At 36.6% G+C, this 22,766-nt stretch overlaps 1 protein-coding gene across 1 annotated transcript in view; it reads right to left on the bottom strand.

Annotated features, from left to right (window-relative positions):
• HOMER1 (homer scaffold protein 1) overlaps window positions 1-22,766 on the bottom strand; it is a 130,411-nt gene that overhangs the window by 22,783 nt on the left and 84,862 nt on the right. Inside the window, exon 6 of the mRNA XM_007471969.1 lies at window positions 1,068-1,224. Coding sequence (XP_007472031.1) covers window positions 1,068-1,224 — 157 coding nt within the window. The remainder of the gene's footprint in view (window positions 1-1,067; window positions 1,225-22,766) is intronic.

Consider the following 22,766-nt stretch of genomic DNA (forward strand, 5'->3'; position numbering starts at 1 on the left):
GATCCCACATGCCGCGGAGCGGCTGGGCCCGTGGGCCATGGCCGCTGGGCCTGCGCGTCCGGAGCCTGTGCTCCGCAAATGGGAGAGGCCGCAACAGTGAGAGGCCCGCATAACGCAAGAAAAAAAAAAAAAAAAACACAGTAAAAGTTTATCATCTCAACCATTTTTAAATGTACAGTTCAGTAGCGTTACGTATATCCACATTGTTGTGAAACAGATCTCCAGAGCTTTTCATCTTGCAAAATGGAAACACTATATTCATTAAATAACAACTTCCCTCTTTCCCCCTCATGAGTTGACTTTTATACTTAGGATAGAACGGTGTTTACTCAAGGTTCTTACTCTCCCTCCTGTCTCTACTCAACTTCTACCTTACTTCCCCGGTCATCCTGGTCCACTAAGTACACTCCTCAAACTGTGCTCTAAGTCCATTTCCTCTTGTCTATGGGGTTCACTTCTTTGGCAGCTGTTTGAAAAACAGAAACTAGTGGCATCTGCTTCCCACTGGGTGAATGCATATGCTTTGAATAAAATAATTCTTTATTAAGTAATTGTTTAGTCTTCTGATATTAATGGTATTGCGATGTCTGATTTTTCTTTTACTGCCCCATATTTGTATTGTTACCAACTTTTATAAAGAATTTTCTACCTGTATTTTTCAAATTTACTGTTGTTTCTTTAAGAAATAACAATAAAATAATAAAAGCATTATCATTAACTCTGGAATTACATGTCAATTCAGTATCTCAATTTTCACAGGAATTAGAGTCTATGTTATTATTCCTATTTTATAGATGAGAATACTGAGTAGAAAGTGGGGAACAACTTACCAAAGGTCAGACAGCTAATAAGTGGCACAACAGGAATTTGAAATCAGGTGTTTGGACTCCAAAACTGCAGAAAATATTTTGCTTAACCAATAAACATATAATACAAACCATATATATGTTTTGATAACCAACAAAAATCTCCATAAGATGTTCCTGTGCTGAATCTACATGTAAATTTCCTCTGATCAAGAAAATCTGTTAGCCATAAATCCTTACCCATAGCAGCCCTGAACTTACCCGTTTGTGCAGACGTTCTGCTTCCTCTTGATATGCAGCAAGTTGCTGTTTCCATTGTTTCACATTGGCAGTGGATTCCAACAGGGCTGCAGTGAGTTTGGCATTATTTCCTTTGAGGGTAGCCAGTTCAGCCTCCCAATGTTTGCTGATTGCTGAACTAAAATAAAAGAAAATTCTACCCATTATGCTGAATATTGTTACATTGAAGAGACAGCAGTACTCACTTCTATTATTTGGTTTATAATCCATGAATGTTTCAAAAACAACCCCAAAAGAATAAAAACACAAATATTTCACTGAAATGTTCCTAGTGAATAAAACCTACCAAGTAAAGAAATATAAAAGCTACCAAAGTAGGAGGCTTAATATGGAAGAGTTCCCTTCTTTATGACAGATACAAGTATCTACAGAAGAGATTCTACCCATTCTCTTTTGAGGAATAAACATTATATCTTGAAAAATATTTATAAACAAAACCTAACAACGTACTTTATTTTTTAAGAGCGTCAAAGCCTGAAGTACAATTTCATTCCTTCATATAAAACATATGAGGATGCTTCAATGTTAATAAGGTCTAGAACATGTAATACAGTATTTCTTTTGAAATTGTTGATTTACGTCATCTTATTCAGAACTTTTAAATGCCCCAAATACAAAATTTGCTGTAATAAATTGAATTCAGGTCATATGATAGGCTAGACCTAGAAACTGGTTCTAAACACTTAACTTCTGATAGAATTCTGGTGTCACTTATAGAACAAAACTAAAGCAATCACCTTTTTCCTCATTTAATGTTCTACTTGATAAGTTACCCAGAGTTAAGTATCTCAACCAAGATAATTTTCTATTACAAAGACTATTCCATTAGGTGAGAAGACCCCTCTCTTGATAATTCCTTCTTAACTTTCCAATGAAGAAAGAATTACCTCATTTGAAAGAAAAAGATGGTTTCTCTTTCTCATTATTGAACTGTTTATTCCTATTACTGAAATTCTACTAACTTCATCCCATTAACTAGTGATGATAATAGCTTTCTTTAATCAGCATTTTAGGTTTTAAAAATTCATTTGCATCACAGAGCAAATGTTTTGGTGGATTGATATTTTATAGCAATCTTAATATATACTGTATAAAAGAAAGCATCATTTCAATCATCAAGATTTCTAGAGCTCATCACCAGGAAGAAAACATATCAGCATAACAAGATCATTTCTGTGGCATTCTTCCCAAAAATGCATAGCCATCATTCCAATTTTGAAAAAACATCATATATATTCTACAAAATAACTGATTGGCACAATTCAAAAGTGTCAAAAAAAGGTAAGTTGAGAAACAGAATGGAGGAGACTAAGAAGAAATAATTAAATGTAATGTGGGATCCTGGATGGGTTCCTAGAACAGAAAAGGGACACTGGTGAAAACTGAGATCTGTAGTTTAGTTAGTAGCATTATATCAATGTTAATTTCCTGATTTTGATAATTATATTATGGTTATGTAAGATGTTAACAAGAAGACAAGCTGGATGAGGGTATATGAGGATTCCCTGTACAGTTTTTGCAATTTTTCTGTAAGTCTAAAATCAGTTTTAAATGAAAAGTTAAAAAATTTTCTAAAGTTTACAGAAAAAACTTCATCAACCACCATGAAAGGACAAAAATCAAACAATAAGTTAAGCTATTAATTTAACAATCCATTTCTATCCTTAAAAATAAAGCTCTTTCCATTTCTTCTTTTGTGGAATGATTTTCCAGGTTCAGAGTTTCTGAGTAAACCATGCACTGATTCACCTGCCCTAACTGAATTACAGATTTTTAAACCATCTACCAATTTTTCTGCTACAGATGTTAGTTTTATTTAAATGGACTCTACAATCTGACAACAAAAATCTTACTGAACTAATTTAAACACTTGATACATGCAAATATCAAACCTCTTAAAAATTAAAGAGCAGGGCTTCCCTGGTGGCGCAGTGGTTGAGAGTCCGCCTGCCGATGCAGGGGACGCGGGTTCGTGCCCCGGTCCGGGAGGATCCCACATGCCACGAAGCGGCTGGACCCGTGAGCCATGGCTGCTGAGCCTGCTCGTCCGGAGCCTGTGCTCCGCGACGGGAGAGGCCACGGCAGTGAGAGGCCCACGTACCGCAAAAAAAAAAAAAAAAAAAATAAAGAGCAGAAAAAATGATTCTGAATATTTCTAAAACACATTTATTGAAAATTTCACAATTATAAAGTAAGATTACCGTCTTTATAAAAGGAAAAAGAACAAAAATGAGAGTGCTTTATTTTTTATTTCTCTAGGTTTTATCTTACAATCTGTATGTAGCAAAGTCCATTAAGAATTTGAGAACTCAGCCTACATCACAATTATTTCAGTCATTATTTGTGTATTGTCCAAATGTTAGCCACTAGCTGCATGTGACCATTTACATTTAAATTGCTCAGAATTAAAGTAAAAAATTCAGCTTCTCAGTCCCTTTGGGCACATTTCATATGCTCAACAGCCACACATGACTAGTGGCTACCATACTGGACAGCAAAGATACCGAACTTTTCATCATCACAGAAAGTTCTGCTGGACAGTACTGTCCTAGATGATCTTTACATTTCCATTTTTTTCCCCAATTCTTTGCATTATGGGCTGAATTGTGTCTGCTCACGAATGAATGTGTTAAAAAACTAACCCCCAGGGCTTCCCTGGTGGCGCAGTGGTTGGGAGTCCGCCTGCCGATGCAGGGGATACGGGTTCGTGCCCCGGTCTGGGAAGATCCCACGTGCCGTGGAGCGGCTGGGCCCGTGAGCCATGGCCGCTGAGCCTGCTCGTCCGGAGCCTGTGCTCCGCAATGGGAGAGGCCACGGCAGTGAGAGGCCCACATACCGCAAAAAAAAAAAAAAAAACTAACCCCCAGGGCTTCCCTGGTGGCGCAGTGGTTGGGAGTCCGCCTGCCGATGCAGGGGATACGGGTTCGTGCCCCGGTCTGGGAAGATCCCACGTGCCGTGGAGCGGCTGGGCCCGTGAGCCATGGCCGCTGAGCCTGCTCGTCCGGAGCCTGTGCTCCGCAATGGGAGAGGCCACGGCAGTGAGAGGCCCACATACCGCAAAAAAAAAAAAAAAAAAAAAACTAACCCCCAGTACCTCAAGATATGAGTATATTTGAAGACAGTCTTAAAAGAGGTAATTAAGTTAAATGGAGTAATTAAGGTGATCCCTGATCCAATATGACTGGTGTCCTTATAAGAAGATGAATTAGAACACAGACATGCACTTCCTCAGGTCATGTGAAGACACTGGAAGAAAGCATCTGCAAGCCAAGGAGAGGTCTCAGGAGAAACAACCCTGTCAACGCCTTGATCTTCAGACTTCCAGCCTACAGAATATAAATGTCTATTGTTTAAGCCACCCAGACTGTGGTATATGTTAGGGCAGCCCTAGCAAACTAATACGACATATAACTTAAAAAAACCCCACTATATATCTGTAATATTCCGATTTATAATAAACATATGTTTTGGTCTTTGTCCATGTTCCCCAAACCCTTAGACTTTCCTAAGCAATAGAGCAATGGGAGCATCTTTTTTATAATATTTGGTCTTTTGTCCTTAGTTCCTGAAACTGATCCAGAACCATAAAGGTGAAATGTGCCTTGTTATTCATAATAAGCCCTGTTCAGCCACAAGTAAGTCTGTGTTAATGAGGTGACTTTGGGAAACCCCTAAAGATGGGGGGACTGGCTGCCAAGGGAACCAACCATGAGAACAGAGTTGGAACTTTCAGTCCCAATCCCTGATTTCCAGGGAGGGAAGAGGGGCTGCAGACTGAATCAATGACTAATGGCCAATGAGTTAATCAATTATGTCTACATAATGGAGCCTCCATAAAAACCCAAAAGGATGAGGTTTGGAGAGCTTCCATGTCAGTGAACCAGAATGCATTCATACACCACTGTTCTGGGCCCCAAACTCCACAGTGACAGAAGTTCCAGGGCTCCTTGGGTGAGGGAAGAGGCCACCACTGTGGAAAAGCCACAAAGCATGGTCAGGATTCTTTTCCTCTTTGGAAACAAAGCCTTAAATCACTGGGAGAAGGGGAGAAAATCTTGTTACCCCCACCCTCCCAGACAGAGATGAAGACCCATGATGGCTAGGGGAAAAGTAGGGAATAAAACTCTATAACCCTGTGAAAAGAACAAAAAACAGTCCTAGACTACTAGAGGTCCTAGACCATTAGAAGTCTCCAACCTTGGGGGACGGGGCAGTAAACTCCCGCATAAGACTGTTAGATTTACAAGGTTGAATTTGTCTGCTACTTGGAGGGGTACAGGAGAGAACCCCACCCTGATACCCCAGGACACAGGGCGTGCCCAAGATTGAGGCTGGACAAGGACAATAGAGAAACCTACCCTATCCCCTACCACCAAGCTGATAGCAGCCTTCTACTGGGGGGAGGTCAAGAGACAGACCCCCTCTGAGGCAAAGGTACATAGAAAAGACCAAAAGCTGAGGTTGGAGCAGAAACAGTAAGAAAACCTTCCAGCAACCCAAACCCAATTCTAAGCACATGGTAATGCCAGACATGTTTAAAGCCTGTGATGTACTCATGGTAACCACAGCAACAACAAATTCCAAATCCAGGTCAACCCCTGAATAAACCAGCTTAACCTTCACACTAACAACCTAGCAGAAGAGTCAGGCCCATCTCCAGGAGTAAATACTATTCATCTTTATTGAATGCCTTACTTTTGGCATTCAATAAAAAATTATAAGACATACCAAAAAGCAAGGGAAAAAACCTACTGCCAAGAGAGAAAGCAGTCAACAGAGTCACACCCATAGATGACCACAATGTAGTATTTATCAAACAAGGAGTGTAAAATAGCTATGCTAAAGGTTTTAATGGAAAAGGACACCCTGTATCATCAGATGTTGAATTTCAACAGAGATGGAAACTATAAGAGTCAAATGGAAATGCTAGAGGTAAAGAACATGATAATAGAGATGAAGAATTCTTCTGACAAGCTCATCAGTAAACGTGACACGGCTGCATAAAAGTCAGTGAACTTGAAACCAAATAGAAATTAGCCAAACTGAAACACAAATAGAAAAAAGAATGAACAAAAGAAACAAGGCATTCAAGATGTAGGGCAATATCAAACTGTTCAACAAATGTGTAGCTGGAATCCCAAAAGGAGAAGAGAAAAAAAGGCAGAAGAAAAATTTTGAAGAGAATCTGGCTAAGAATTTTCAAAAAATAATAAAAGACATTAAACCTCAGATCCAAAAACTCAAAAATATATTACATATAGAGGAATAAAAGTAACAATTACAGTAGGTTTCTGATCACAAACTAAGTAATTCAAAAGGCAATGGAGTGACAGTCATGAAAGAAAACAATTCTCAGCTCAGAATTCTACACACAACAAAAATACCTCTCTAGATGAAAGTGAAATAAAGAGTTTTTCAGACAATAGATGAGAGAATTCATTAACAGCAGACATACACTATAAGAAATATTAAAGGAAGTTCTTCAGGTGAAAGACTATGATACAAGAGCAAAACCTAGATCTCCAAGGGAGACAGGAAAGACAGGAAAATATCTGAAAATGATTAAAATGAAGATAGTTATAAAGGGTCTAAGACAATCCAAAGGAGAAAAAATAGTCTTTTAAACAAATGGTGCTGAAACAACTGGATAACCACATACAAAAGGAAAAACAAAGAATCTTGACTCATATCTCATATTCAATACAAAAATTAACTCAAAATATAAAACTATAAACTTCTAGAAGAAACCATAGGAAAAAATGTTTGTCTCTCTCAGTTAGGCAAAGGTTTCTTAGATACAACACCAAAAGGATGATCCATTTTAAAAAACTGAGAAAAGGGATTTTATAAAAATTGAAACATTCTCTTTGAAAGACACTATTTAAAAATGAAAAGAGATTCTGGAATGCAAGAGTGGATCAACAAAGCAAAAATCAATACAGCATACCACATTAACAGAATGAAGGGGAAAATAACCATGTGATCATCTCAATTGATGTAAAAAGGGCACTTGACAAATTTCAACATCCTTTCATGATTTTTCAAAACACTCAATAAACTAGGAATAGAAAGAAACTACCTAACATAATAAAGGCCATGTAAGAAAAGCACATAGCTAATATCAGATTCAAAGGTGAAAGACTGAAGCCTTTTCCTTTAAGACCAGAAACAAGAGAAAGATGACTATTTCACCACTTTAAATTCAATATGATACAGGAAGTCCCAGCCAGAGGAATTAGGCAAGAAAAATAAATAAAAGACATTTAAATTGGAAAGGAAGAAGTGAAATTATCTCTGTTGCAGATGACATGATCTTTTATGTGGATAACCCTAAAGATTCCACAAAAAAGCTGTTAGAACTAACAAATAAATTCAGCAAAGTTGCAGGATACAAAAATCAGCACACAAAAACTAGCTGTGATTCTATATACACTGAACAATCTGCAAAGGAAATTAAGAAAACAATTCTGTTCACAATAGTATTAAATAGAATAAACTACTTAGGAATAAACTTAACCAAGAAGGTGAAAGACTTGTACAATGAAAACTATAAAATGTTGCTGAATGAAATTAAAGAAGACACAAATAAACAGAAAGACATACCATGTAGATGGACTGGAAGATTTAATATTGTGAAGATGTCAATACAACCCAAAGTGATCTACAAATTCAATGTAATCCCTATCAAAATCCCAACAGTGCTTTTTGGAGAAATAGAAAAATCCATCCTAAAATTCATATGGCACCTCAAGAAACTCTGAACAGATAAAACAATCTTGAAAAAGAAGAACAAAGTTAGAGGTCTCACATTTCCTGATTTCAAATGTATTATAAAGCTATGGTAATCAAAATAATGTGGTATTGACATAAAGGCAGACATACAGACCAAAGGAACAGAGAGTCTAGAAATAAACCCTCACATATGTGGTCAAATGATTTTCACATACATGGTTGCCATGGCCATTCAATGAGGAAACGACAGTTTTTTTCAACAAATGGTGCTGGGAAAACTGGCTATCCACATGCAAAAGAATGAACTTAGTTCCGTGTCTCACACCGTATGCAAAAATTAACTAAAAATGGATCAAGCATAAGAGCAAAAACTATAAAACCCTTAAGAAGAAAACATACGTGAAAAGCTCCATGACACTGGACTTACGATGATTTCTTGGATATATCACAGAAAGCACAGGTAAAGAAGAAAAAAATAGATACAGCTGGAGTATGGCAAAATTTAAAACTTCTGTGCATCAAAGGATACAATCAAGAGAGTTAAAAGGCAACCCACAAATTGGAAAACATATTTGCAAATCATATATCCAGAATATATGAAGAATTCCTACAACTCAACAACAACAAAAAACAAGCAGCCTGATCAAAACATGGGCAAAGGACTAGAATAAATATTTCTCCAAAGAAGATACACAAATGGCCAGTAAGCACTTGAAAAGATGCTCAACATCACTAATCATTAGGGAAGTGCAAATCAAATTCAAAATGAAATACTACCTTACACCCATTTGGATGGCTACTGTCAAAAAAACAGAAAATAACAAGTGTTGGTGAGAATATGAAGAAATTGGAATCCTTGTGCACTGTTGGTGGGAAAGGGGCAGCTGCCGTGGAAAACGGTATGGCAGTCCCTCAAAAAATTGAGAATAGAATAACCATATGATCCAGTAATTCCACTTGTTGGTAAATATCTAAAATATATTTGCATAACAATGTTCATAGCAGTATCATTCAAGATAGTTAAAAGGTAGAAGCAACCCAAGAATCCACTGATGCATGGATAAACAAAATGTGGTAAATACATCATACATACAGTGGAGTATTACTGAGCCTTAAAATGGAAGGAAATTGGGACTTCCCTGGGGGCACAGTGGTTAAGAATCCGCCTGCCAGGGGGCTTCCCTGGTGGCGCAGTGGTTGAGAGTCCGCCTGCCGATGCAGGGGACATGGGTTCGTGCCCAGGTCCGCCACAGCAGTGAGAGTCCCGCGTACCGCAAAAAAAAAAAAAAAAAAGAATCTGCCTGCCAATGCAGGGCACACAAGTTCGAGCCCTGGTCCAGGAAGATCCCACATGTCGCAGAGCAACTAAGCCTGGGCACCACAGCTACTGAGCCTGCGTGCTGCAACTACTGAAGCCCACGTGCCTAGAGCCCGCACTTTGCAACAAGAGAAGCCACTGCAATGAGAAGCCCGCACACTGCAATGAAGAGTAGCTCTCACTCGCCGCAACTAGAGAAAGCCCGCGCGCAGCAATGAAGACCCAACACAGGCAAATCAAACAAACAAACAAAAACTTTAAAAAAAAAAAAAAAAAGGAAGGAAATTCTTATACATACTACGACATGGAGAAACCCAGAGGATATTATGCTAAGTGAAATAAATTAGTCACAAAAAGACAAACAGTATATGATTCCACCTATGTAAGTTAGCTAGAGTAGTCAGATTCGTAGAGACAAAAAGTAGCAGGGTAGTTTCCAGGTGCTAGGGGGAAGAGAAGAATGGAGAATTTTTGTTTAAAGGGTATATAATGTGTCAGTTTTGCAAGATGAAAGAGTTCTATAGATTGGTTCCACAACAACGTGAATACACTTAACAATATTGAATTGTACACTTGAAAATGGTTAAGATGATAAATTTTATGTTATATATATTTTACCCCAGTTTTTTTAAAAAGGAAAAAAAGGGCTACATACTGTATGATTCCATTCTTTCTTTAATGTATGATTCCATTTATATGACATTAGGGAAAAGGCAAAACTATAGCGACAGAAAACAGATCACTGGTTGCTAGGAGCTGGGGGTAATGGGGAGAGGCTGACTACAAAAGAGCAGGAGAGAATTTTGGGGGGTGATTGAACCCTTCTTTACCTTGATTGTGTTGATGTGTACACAACTGTACAAATTTGTCAAACCTCATAAAACTGTACAGTAGAAAAGGTGAATTTTACTATACATAAATTATACTTCAAATAAAAATATCACACAACTAAAAGAAAAAAAAGTCTATCGAAGCACTCCTAGATACTCTATGACTTGTAGGATTACAAATAATAGGAGCTCTGGAAAGTCAGGTCTTCTTAAAATGGGTAGAATGGTCTCTAAGCTGCTCCACTCATGTATTTGTTGGCATAGGAAGAGACTGGGTGGGCAGGAAACAGAACAGCTGTGACACATAATAAGAGAGTTGAAAATTAAAAGGAAGGAGATGAGGGCAACTGGAGATGGTGATAAGAAGTACATAGGAGAAATAGGATTAGAGAGGCAGAGATATACACAAAGGAAAGGAATGGGACATAGACAAGGTATAATTAAAATTGATTTGGGCAGAAAAAAATTAAAACAATGCCTCTGGAACAGGAAAGAAAAAGATGAACAAAGTTTTGATATACTATAGCTTGTTTACTTCATATCCCTGTTTTGAACCTCTAATGTATTAAGTAGTGATGTCTGGCCACAGATAAGCTGATCAATGGATTCCCATTAACCTTTTTCTTATTTCCTCTGCAGAGCCCAAAGTACTGCTGATTGCACTAAAAAACAAATGTTAAAAAAACTGTCATATCAAATACTTTTATGCATATTGCACAAGAGTACAGTAAACCATAACAATTTGAGACTTAATAGTGCCGAAATGAATACTACAGCAGAGCAGTTCAATGATAAGTTTTTGTTTCTGCATTTTTTTGTACTTGGTTCCAAGGTAAATAAATATGTGTTGTTAAGGCTATTTTGCCATATCAACCAAAATTTCATCTTTGTTGGTAAATCTGAATCTTTCAGAACATTCTTGCTACCTGAACTTAATGAGCTACTCCTCTAATAATCTGTCTTTCTAGAGCACAACTTAGGAAATAAAATGTTTTTGATTTTGGTCAATCTGCCTTGTTTTCTCTCTACAACTTCTTTATATATTCCTTTCACCATCCAGTATATTAGAATACCTTCCACAATTTCAGTTTATAATGAATTCTAGAGTGCCCTGAAGGAAGTTCCACACGTGAGCTATCTCAGACGTGTTCAGCCCTTACATATAATGTTAAATACTTGGCACACTTTTGCAAGTTTGCAAAAACAATGTTCCTTGCTTTAGTCTACAACTCTAAGGTATCACGTTCCTGATTTTTAGCAGTAACGAATACCTTGGGATTAATTCTGATACCAACATTTTAAGTTAGCATTTTACATTTCAGAACACTTGTTTTTTAAAAAAAATATTGGGGTTCTCTGGCTACTAACTTGGTCTTTTTTACAGGTATAGTTTTGATAGTTTCACATTAACTGTTTGCAAAGAAATTGCTTAGCTGGAGACACCGGTGAGTCAGAAGATATACTGAAATACAACTATGATCTCATGTCTGAATGCTGGAGTAAAGGGCAAAATAATTCTTTATTCTTGTGACTGTTTGGTAGAGTTTCCCTTCAAAAAGGACCAGCTAATTTCCTGTTGGCTTGAGATCTAGAAGTCAGATGAAGGAGTTCAAAACACTCCAAAAACATCATTTGAAAGGTTCCTTAAACTGGAATTTTACTGTTTTCCTTCATCTAATGTCAGAGTTCTGCAAGAAAGTAGTAAACTTCATTAAATTAGTTACATAAAATCTAGAAGAAAATGTACTTCAAAAGTACTATCTAACAAATAGACTGTCTGACAAAATAAGAATCTTATGCACAAACAATGCACTTATTTAACCTGTGGAGTGAATCTGCTATGTGAATGGTCAGTTTTAGCACTGAAGAAAGATGCCTCTCTCCCATGCCTCCAGGACCCAGGATCCACCATCAGAGTCTCTGGAATGGTAGCCCCTTGTATTGATATATATTTCCTAATAAGCATGTTAATTATGTAGAACTGTGAAAAATATCCAGATAAGCTTTTAAAAGAGGATTTAAGATTAGGTTACAACAGGCTTACTTCTTGACATTAATCTTGGTAGTGAGGTCACTCCCTAACTATGAAAGTAAGAGGGCTGATGTGAGCACCCCACAATACTGCCTTGTCTCAGGACCTGCCTGTTGGTTTCTCTCCTCACGCCCTCTCCACACCTGTGGATGCAGTTGCAGCCACCATGGCGTTCAACCTGTTTGTGTGCCACTTCTGGGCTAGGTGCTCTCATGCCCTCCTACTGGCCCCAAGCTAGTGCCACTGAGAAACTAAGGCCTTCTTCAACAGTTTGGATCGAAGTTTGTTTTTCTTAATACAATGTAAGCTATCCTTTTAGAGCAAATAAATACCTCTTAAATGAAAACAGTAATTTTGCATTGTGTATAAACGGTATTTAAAGAACCTAGTATACTAAGAATTTTTCTACTAGATATGGCTGAAAGCCCCAATTTGCCTAAATGCTTAATAAGGTGCCTCTCAAAGCTGACTGGAATTTTGGCAACTTCCTTCCTTATCTTTATGCTTATCCTTGGGGCCTTCTTATCAGATGTTCCCTTTGCTCTGTTCCTTACCCTCCTGTTGGCACCTGCTTCTAAAAGCTCCCTCCTCTGACCATTGCTTTCAATGTTTGCCTTGATAATGTCCCAAATCTTACTTTCCAGCTCAGATTCCTTCCCTGCCTCACAATCTATTATCTTTGCACAGAGCCTGGTGTGTCTGGATTAACACACAATATAGAAAGTGATCGCTACTAGTAAACAGATGAAGATATGTTTGCCAATAAAGTTTTAAAGACAGCCCTGTCGTGAACTGGAAATCACATGGTTATAATTGGGAAACACAGTTTTTAGAAGTGAAATGGAATTTAAGTATTAAAGCTTTTAATAAACAGTGGTTTGGAAGAAAATCTCAGAGACAAGAGTAAAGTAGTTTTTAAAGAAACACTATCACTAATATTATTGACAGCCCCAAAAGATGATACTGGGTTGAAAAACTGGACATAGGGCTTCCCTGGTGGCGCAGTGGTTGAGAGTCCGCCTGCCGATGCAAGGGACACGGGTTCGTGCCCTGGTCCGGGAAGATCCCACAAGCCGTGGAGCGGCTGGGCCCGTGGGCCATGGCTGCTGAGCCTGCGCTCCGCAACGGGAGAGGCCACAACAGTGAGAGGCCCACATACCGCAAAAAACAAACAAAAAAACTGGACATAAGTTATAGAATCAGAAAGTGAATTGAAGAGTTGGACTCTGCATATGATGAAATTATAGGAACATCTTAAACCATTTATTTTACATATATTACGTATGTACAGAAGAGTTACATAGATATATTAATATCTATGTTTAAATATACCTGAAAGAGCTGCTATAGTCAGTTTAATTGACAATGTTTTTCTTGCTAGTATATAAATAATAGTGTGTCTTATCAAAGGCACCTGGAATCTGATAAACTACAGAATTCTCCTTAGTTCTGGTAAAGAAACTGAAATACCACTGACTTTTCTGAGGAAGTTATGAAATTAATCTGAAGCAAATTACTTCCAAATGTATAATGCATGTCTGTATCAGTCTATAAATAGAAATTTCTAAGTTGTGAAGAATTCTGTTAAAAGTACACATTAAGCAAGAAACAACTGTGAAACAGTGATTAAAAGTATAGGCTCAGATACACTGAAAACTAATACAATGTTATACGTCAATTGTATCTCAATTTTAAAAAAGGCACAGGCTCAGGACTCTGTTGTTGATATGGTTCAAATCATGGCTCTGGCCATTTGCTAGTTATAGGACTTCGGGCATGTTATCTAACCTCACGGGGTCTCAGCTTCCTCATCTGTAAAATTAGGATTAATACTAACTCTCCTCATTAATTTTGAGGAATAAACAGCCCAAATAAAAGTACCCTTGAAGAAAGCACCTAACCATCATATGTTAGTGCCTTTTGTACATGTACAGGCAATAAAGAATCCTGAAAGAATCTTCAGTAAGCTATAAAGCTAAAAAGATTTAACATTAAATATTTTAAGGGAGATATTTTTGATTAGTGATGTAAATAACTTAAGCAGATATAATTCAAGTGAAACCACATCAGGTGTGCACTCCATGATTTCTGCTGTCACCCTTAGGTAAAATAGATGTATTATTTATAAGTTTAAACCTTTGGTGTAGACCTCAGAATAAATTTATCAAGCTAATGAAGGAGTGAGAAAATAAGTTAACAAACATGATTCTCATGAAGTGGTAAGGTTGCTTTCTGATTGTGAGGGGTGAGAAGAGAAGGTGAAATCTGAATTTGAACTATGCTATGTTTACCTCATAAAAACATAATGCACTTCAATGCAGAGTTTCCCACTTGACTTTAGAGAACACAAAAAGTCTAGCCCTAGGCCGGTTTTTATTCACTAAAATGGAGGGACCCATAAACCCACTAAAAAGAGGCCCTTAGAAATCCCCTACCACCCATAACTGTGCTCCTAGCAGTAATGGAAGCATATCTATGTGCTAGAGTAGCTTTCACTGGAGATGGCTTCATACTATATAGTATCTGCTAACATCTGCACATGGCCTGCCTGGCACAGTAATGTCTGTGGTCTCTGCCATGTGCCTTAAAGTACCTGTGGTCAAGGAATGGAGATACAAGGTGAAGGGACCAGGGAGGTCCCAATTTCATTTTCCCTTTTTACTCTCACTGCAACTCCCTACCTCTCTGACCTCTAAGACCTTTAAAGAGATTCCCTTTGAAAACGTAAAGCAGCTTATTCTCTTTAAAGTAAAGTAGGCGTGGATACCAACTTCTTGCTCAAAGATATTTATTTGTGAAAGGCTCAAACTACTTTATAGGTGTTTAAAATATTTTAATGTAAATCATACTTCCCCTACCATCAGTGAATTTGAGAGGGTTGGATGCTGGATGTAAGGGAAGGGAGAAAAAGCTATTTAGTGGGCCTACTGCTAGTTCATAAATGAGAAAAGAAAAGAATTTACTCAAGGTCATACTGTGAATTGTGTATCTACTTCCTTCAGGCAAGTCAATAATTGTGTTGGTTTCCCTCTTATAAAAACTGGTCAGTGACTAAAAACTTTCTTTGGAAACTTATTCAGAGAACGATGTTAGATTATCCTACTGGGGAGATGTCTTCAGGGAAACAACCTTACATACTAAGAATTATGTTCCTCTTATCTCTTATGAATATACATCTATCTTTTACAAAGAGTGAGATCAATTAATATTGAGGCTGTTCTTTTATTTACAGGGTAATAGCATTATAATCATCATACTTTATTCAAGACAGAAATGAATATTTTTATCTGTCTATCCATAATTTGATTGAGTTTTAGAGGCTAAGATGTCTCTGTTTCCTTGCAAAGTAGGTCACTTAAAGAAAATCCATGCTAAAAATAGTTCAGCACAATATTTAGTATTGTTGGGGAAAAACAAAATAAATAAAATAGAAATCTCGCTCAGCACTAGAATGGAAAAGATGCTATTAACAGAGATTTTGCAAGAGCTAAAACTGAGTAGAAATATATAGATAATTTTACAGTAAAATCTGTTTTCCAATTTCTTGTCATGAAAACTTTTCTTTTTAGAAACCAATTGTAATAAATAATTGACCATTACTTAACACTCAGAATCAGAGAACTTTTGCATTTCAGTTTAAATTTGTTTTTAAAGGTAAGGCCAGAGTCAAAAGACATAACTTCAAATTACTTAAAAGTTTGAGTTGTAGAATGAACAAAATTTTACTTGCAACTATTATTGTTTTTTAGTTGAGGCAGATCATCATTACTAACTTCATTTATTTAATGTATATGTGAGCTATGTAAATAATATGCAAAGGTAAAGGCCCTGACCAGAAGTATTATGCAAACGAACTTTAAAAAGGGGGATATGATAAGTGAATATACCTCAGAATTAATAATAGCTTAGTCTACTACTGATTGATTGGCTATTAACAAGACAGGCTTTTTTTGGTTTTCCCTCTAAAGCCTGCCTGCTGAGCCTGGATGGAAGCCAAAGTAACTCCAAGAACCAACTTTATTGGCCAAGTTGATGAAGACTGGCTGTACTCCAACTGCAGATTAGTTCTGCAAGAGTCACCACTTTTGCAATAGAAAGATGATACAACTAAAATCACTGTCAGCAGGATACGTGCTTTGTGTTGTTTTTCTAGTAACGGTGACAGATTTGAACATAACCATTCCACAAATTTAAGTTTCCCGTTTGCTCTAACACCTCTTCTGTAATCTGTGACTTGGAAAGAGTTTTTGTTTGTGTGAAGCTATCACATATGATGTCAAGATCAGTGATGTGGGCTTCATTTACACCAAGCTTAAGTAACTGAATTAACTAACTCAACTATTGAATCCAAATGCTGTAATGGATGGGGACTTTCTGCCTTCTATATAGCAGCAACAGAGCTAAAACTTGAATTAAGACTCCTGCCTTAAGGTTTTTCCAACTAAACCATGAAGCATTTTTTCACATGTGCTCCTCTGCTCTATTATTTATCACAATAGGCTACATGCAATCGTATGTAAGGGTGTTGAGAATGCCATGCAGGTGACTGCTTTTCAACTAGCTTAGAATGTGGATTAATAAAAATAATTATCAGATTATACTAATTTAAACAGATTAAGTTTGGATTAAACAGATTTAAGTTATTGCTCCAAAGGTCTTCGACATCACAGCAAAATTTGCAAAACATATTTTGAAATGGAGAATGGTTACAAGTATGGATTGACTAATGAAGCAGGATCTCTATACTTCTTTTTGAGGATATGAAAACAATAGATATCCATATCACTAAATAACTCAAAATCAAAAGACTTTATATTATAGAGATGGATGACTTGTTTTATTTACATTTACATGTAAAAGTAAATAATTTTATAAAACATATAAATGTGAATATCTGCATAATTACTTTAAGGGCCTTCTATTACTTCTTGCTATGCTGTTTTCTACAAATGAGTGCAGAGTCTACTAAATCTAGGCTCTTAGCACTAAAATATGCTTTGAGGTTTACTTGGTTTATTAACAGCCTTTGGAAAATAACCCCAAATAACTATATATCCCAAGCTTCAGAGGAGCTTCTATCATATATATTAGTTTGCCCATATTAGTGAAGTCCTTATGTAAATATTTTATGAGCTTGTAATGACTGATTTTTTTTTTTGCCTTTCAATTAGTTATATCTCTATGATTGTTACTGATTTATAAAAAACAAGTAAAAGGCTTATGAGCCCAGGGTCACTGCAGCATTATTCACAATAGCCAAAATATGGAAACAACCTAAGTGTTCATCAACAGAGGAATAAAGATGTGGTATACACACAATGAAATATTATTCAGCCACCAGAAAGAAGTACATCCTGCCAGTTGCAACAACATTGGCTGGGCCTTAAGGGCGTTTATGCTAAGTGAAATAAGTCAGACAGAGAAAGACAAATACTATATGCCAGCAGTCCCCAACCTTTTTGGCACCAGGGACCAGTTTCGTGGAAGACAATTTTTCCACGGAAGGCGGGTGGGGGGCGGGGGCGGTGGTGGTTCAGGCGGTAATGCGAGCCATGGTTCAGGCGGAAAAGCAAGCGATGGGGAGCGACGGGGAGCAGCAGATGAAGCTTTGCTCGCTCACCCGCCCACCGCGCACCTCCTGCTGTGAGGCCTGGCTCCTAACAGGCCGAAGACCAGTAGTGAGTGGTCCAGGGCCCGAGGGTTGGGGACTCCTGCTATATTCTATCACTTATATGTGGAATCTAAAAAAGCCAAACGCAAGAAACAGAGACCGTAATGGCAGTTACTAGGGGATGGGGTTGGGGAAAAGGAATCGAGATGTTGGTCAGAGTGCAAACTTCCAGGTAGTAGACGCATAAGTTCTGGGGATCTAATGTACAGCAAAGTGATTACAGTTAATAATACTGTATTATATACTTGAAAGTTGCTAAGAGTAGATCTTAAATGTTCTCACCACAAAAAAAAGAAATGGTAATTATGTAACCTGACACAGGTGTTAGCTAACACAATCATCTGCAATATATAAATGCACCAAATCAACACATTGTATACCTTAAACTTATACAATGTTATACAGCAATTATATCTGGAAAAAAAAATATTTAGGAGAAACTCTATGCAAATACAGATCTGGAAAGCTAGCTTTCATGCTGAGTTTTTTCAAGAATTATATTAAAATGACATGACTTGTGGCAGCTAACTTCATAGGCAACTTAAAGATGTTAATCTTTTGAGAGTATAAATACTCTTTCAGATGCATTTTTGTAAAACTGAACAGAGAAATTCAAGAAGGAAGACAAGCCTATTTTAGATTCCATTTACTGATACCACTTAACACTAAATAGATGTATATGATATTTTTCTCGTCCTCAAAGGAATTTCTACCCTAATTGTAGAAAAAAAAATTCTAATACATAAGGAACAATTAATCAGTCACTTGAGTCAACAAATGTTTTTTGCACACCTACTATGTGTCAAGCACTCTATCAGACAATGTGAATTTAAGGATAAATAATCATGGCTATTGTTCTCAAATGGTTTACAAGCTCGTGGAGTAGAAACACCTTTATGTTTTCATATTTCCTTGCTCTCAGAGCTGCAGAGTGAAAAAACCCTCTCTTTTCTTCCATCCCAGTTTTTCTCTACAGATTCCTTCCATTGTCACTACCAAGACCTCAGATAAGGGCCCTAAACACCCAAGGGCTTCAAGGCGAAGGCAGGCACCCCTCCCTCTGCCTGGATTGCTCCTCCCCCAGTCTTCTAGGTGGTTTCTATTCTCTGGAAGATGACTGATAAGTGACCCCTCAAGGAGGCCTCCTCTTCTAATCTAGACAGACTACTACTTGCCCTCTCCCTCTCCCTTTAATCTCCTCTTACATGATACTTTTCATAACAGTAATTATACAGTCATTTATTTCTTTTTCTTGCTCCCCCCTACTTAAGTTTAAACACCATACAGAGATGTTTGCCTTGTGCACTGATGTATTCACAGTACATGGCACTCAAGTATGTCAAAAAGAGTATAAAGGGAAGCATGAGATCAGAGGGTGTTGAAGGAGCTATGAAGACAGCTGGGGCTCTTTGGGGCTTGCAGAGCACTCCATGAATCACTACCTCTGCATCATCATCATCACCACCAAATATATGTTCTATTGCCTCACAAAGCTCCTTGAGGGCGATCTTAGTCCCTTTGTCCGGGCACACAGACATGCTCAATAAATGATTTTGAACGAATGAGTATTAAAAAGGACCTATACATGGATAACTTCCAGAAACAGCTGGTCATGTTTTTGACCACGCTTTTGCATGTGGCTCATGGTAATTTTTACATATATAATGGGTTAGCTAAATGATTTCTAATCCATGTGATTATATATATGTATATATATATATACATATAAAAACACTCCACAAAGATAACTGTGCTTTCCATGTGCTCCTCACCTCTGGACACATCTTTAGAATCACTGGTTTATAATAGAGCTACTTTTTTTTTTTTTTTTTTTTTTTCCTTGTTTATCTCCCAGCCTTTATTTGCTGCATTTAATCTGCTGTGGGTCCAGAAAAAAAAGATACCAATAGATTTTAGAATATGTTCCTAACATTATACCTTTATAATTACCATATATCATCATATGAATATGGCTACTTTTAACCTCTTTACCTTCAAATAAAATTTAGAATCTAATTTTGAACTATTCAGGGCCTATGACCATATTCTGTAGAATACCTCTGAAGCTATTTGCTGCTCCTAAGAAATGACGTTTGCTATGAGACCCTCTCTAGATGCTAAGTTGCCATATCCTTACATGCAAATCTGAGAACTCTTAGGACAAGTGTTCCAAATGTTTGTTCATGCCATGATGGTTTTAGAAACATAAAGGTGAGCTCTAAGCAGTATTAAAACCATTAGCCAGCTACTTAGTAAACACCCAGATTGTATTCTTAACTATATTACTAGATCAATAGACTAAAGAGCAAAGAAAGCATATAATGTGTAAGTTTACTATGACACTAATATAAATTACCTAAATCTAAGATTCCCTAATGATTTTCCTTTGCTTGCAGCTATATAATCAAGAATACTATGACTATACACATATACAAGCACACACGATAATCTATTAAAATATTTGTCAACGTAAATAACTCTAAAATCAATATGACCATGCTGACTTAACCAAAATATAAAATACGTTCTCAAATGAATTAAATGCCTACAGACCTACCACTTACTGGTGAATTTCAACCACATATTTAAAAACTATTGTGCCAAACAACAAATGAATTTTGCTAATTATCATCTTTTTCAACTTTGGTCTCCACATGGGCTTAAAATTTCTTCAGGATAAACTGGAAAAAGACTGGGGCAGAGAAGTAGAGGGTTAGAGTCAAATTCTAATTCTGAAATCTATAGATTTTAGAAAAATTCCCTAACCTCCTTACACCTCAGATTTTTTTTTTTCCTGGAAAATGAAGAAACTGTATCTGTTCTTCTTCTCATGAGACAATTATAAAATAAAATGAGTAGAGATAAAACTATAAAAAAAAGTAAATGTATAAACTCATCTAAGGCCCTTTAATAAATAGACTTCCATACACACCATATCACCTAATCTTTAGAAGCACTAAGGATAGTGCACATAGCCTAGCATTCAGAATTCTGAACTGAAATAAACTATTATAAGGTGAAAATGGATAAGTAATAATAACCTATTGTATAGCACAAGGGAACTTTTCTCAATACTCTGTAATGACCTATATGGGAAAAGAATCTAAAAAAGGCTGGATATATGTATATTTATAACTGATTCACTTTGCTGTACAGCAGAAACTAACACAACATTGTAAATTGACTATACTCCAACAAAAATTTAAAAAAAGCCAAACAAACACAAGATGATCTCTTAAGGAAGAAAATAAAGGAAGAAGAAACACAAAGATGATTTTTCCCTCAATTGGTATCACTGAACTTCAGTGAATTAAAAGCAAGGACTATTCTCCCCTCACCTTTTTGGGCATAATGCTTTCTACAAATTAGTTTAGAAGTTGTATTAAACTGTGAGGTATGATTCACAGATGAGACATCAAACAACACTATTTGAAGTGTCAAATGCCTACACTATTATTTCCAGCTGTAGCAATATATTACTAAATTTTTACATCTTTCTTTCTCAAAGGACAGCATATCTGACCTCACCATTGGTTTTCCATTGGTTAATACCATATTTCAAAGTGAGCCACTACATAAAGCAAGTTTCTTTCAGTTTGCTGTTTATGATTTGATACTGCTAAAATCCATTCCTAAGTATAGAAGATTTACTTGTCATTATGGGTTTCAATCTGTAAGTCTAGTTATTAGGTAGTATTATAGTTCAGAAATTCATCCCATTATAATAATCCAATCCAGGACATTACAATACTATGCTATCTCCTGTGCTAGCACTCTAATTTTAAATGAAAATTATTATCATTGAAAAGTAATAACTGATGGATCACACATTTTGAATCCACAGTGTCATCTGGAAGGAATTTAAATAATTTTAATTATTTGTGCACATAATGCAAAAGCATAAGACACTTCTTTTTCCTAATGTTCTATTTAAAGACAGAGATGGCTAATTTGACTTACGTAGTATAATTTTTTATGTAGCACAGTAACATATCAAAGTTCTTAATGATTATAAACTCAGTACTAAATCTCATGCCCAGCAACAGAACACTGCAAGAGGCTATCTTATTTCCTGGATTAAAGGCAGGATCACTTCAAGATAATCAAGAGACAGGACCTTATAAATCATTACTCACCCCCACCCCTCCGCTTTTACTTAATAGATGAGGAAACCAGCTCAGAGTGATTAAGTAATTTGCCTGAAAGAATACTACTGGTGGCATAGCCAGAAGAACCCAAGTTCACCTTTTTATTTTTGAGAGGTATACGATGGTAAGAACATGTTTTATTTTTAGAGACCAACAAAATAATCACAAACCCATTATATTATTCACATTTCCTCCCAGGAAATTATTCTCTCTAGAATTATGTCAGGCTCAGGATGTATTTTATAAACTGTTCCCATAATAAAATGGACACTGATACAAGATAGCCCTTCTAAGTTTTAAACATCAGAAAAAAGAATACTGTTAAGGTAATGACTAATGTGGTTATATTTCTTCATTATTTCTGAAGCACATGTTCACCAACTTTAATATTTGCTTTCTATGATAGATTGGTTAGAAGAACACACATACTATATTAGATGCTATCATATTTGAGGGGAAAAGAAAGCACTGTCTACTTTTTTTAATCAAAAAATAACTTCTCAGTGTTTTTGATGTTAAAAAGAATCAGTATGGGCAAGAGAAACCAGGTTCAGAATTATTCTTAAAGGAGTTTATTTTTATTAATGCTTACACATAAAATTTACAAATAATTTCATAATTATCCTCAAACTAGCTGTTTACACAGTGTTTTTCTCATTATTATGAGGTTAGAATTTCCAAAATATTATTCTCCCTGCAGTATTCAAACATATCAGCATTAAACTGGAAAAAGAGGAATACACTATGAACCAATGTATATGATTCATATCGGTAGTTGATATGAACATATGCATAAAATGCTTAAATGAGGGCAAATTATAAAATGTTGAAAAGAGGGATAAACCAAGTTAGCCAAAGAAAGGCCCCTCAACAGTCACCTCCCTATACAAGTTAAAGAAACTAATAATTTAAACAACATGAGTGAGTGA

This window comes from Lipotes vexillifer, unplaced genomic scaffold (genome assembly GCF_000442215.2).
Source record: "Lipotes vexillifer unplaced genomic scaffold, Lipotes_vexillifer_v1.1 scaffold83, whole genome shotgun sequence".
NCBI lineage: Eukaryota > Metazoa > Chordata > Mammalia > Artiodactyla > Lipotidae > Lipotes > Lipotes vexillifer.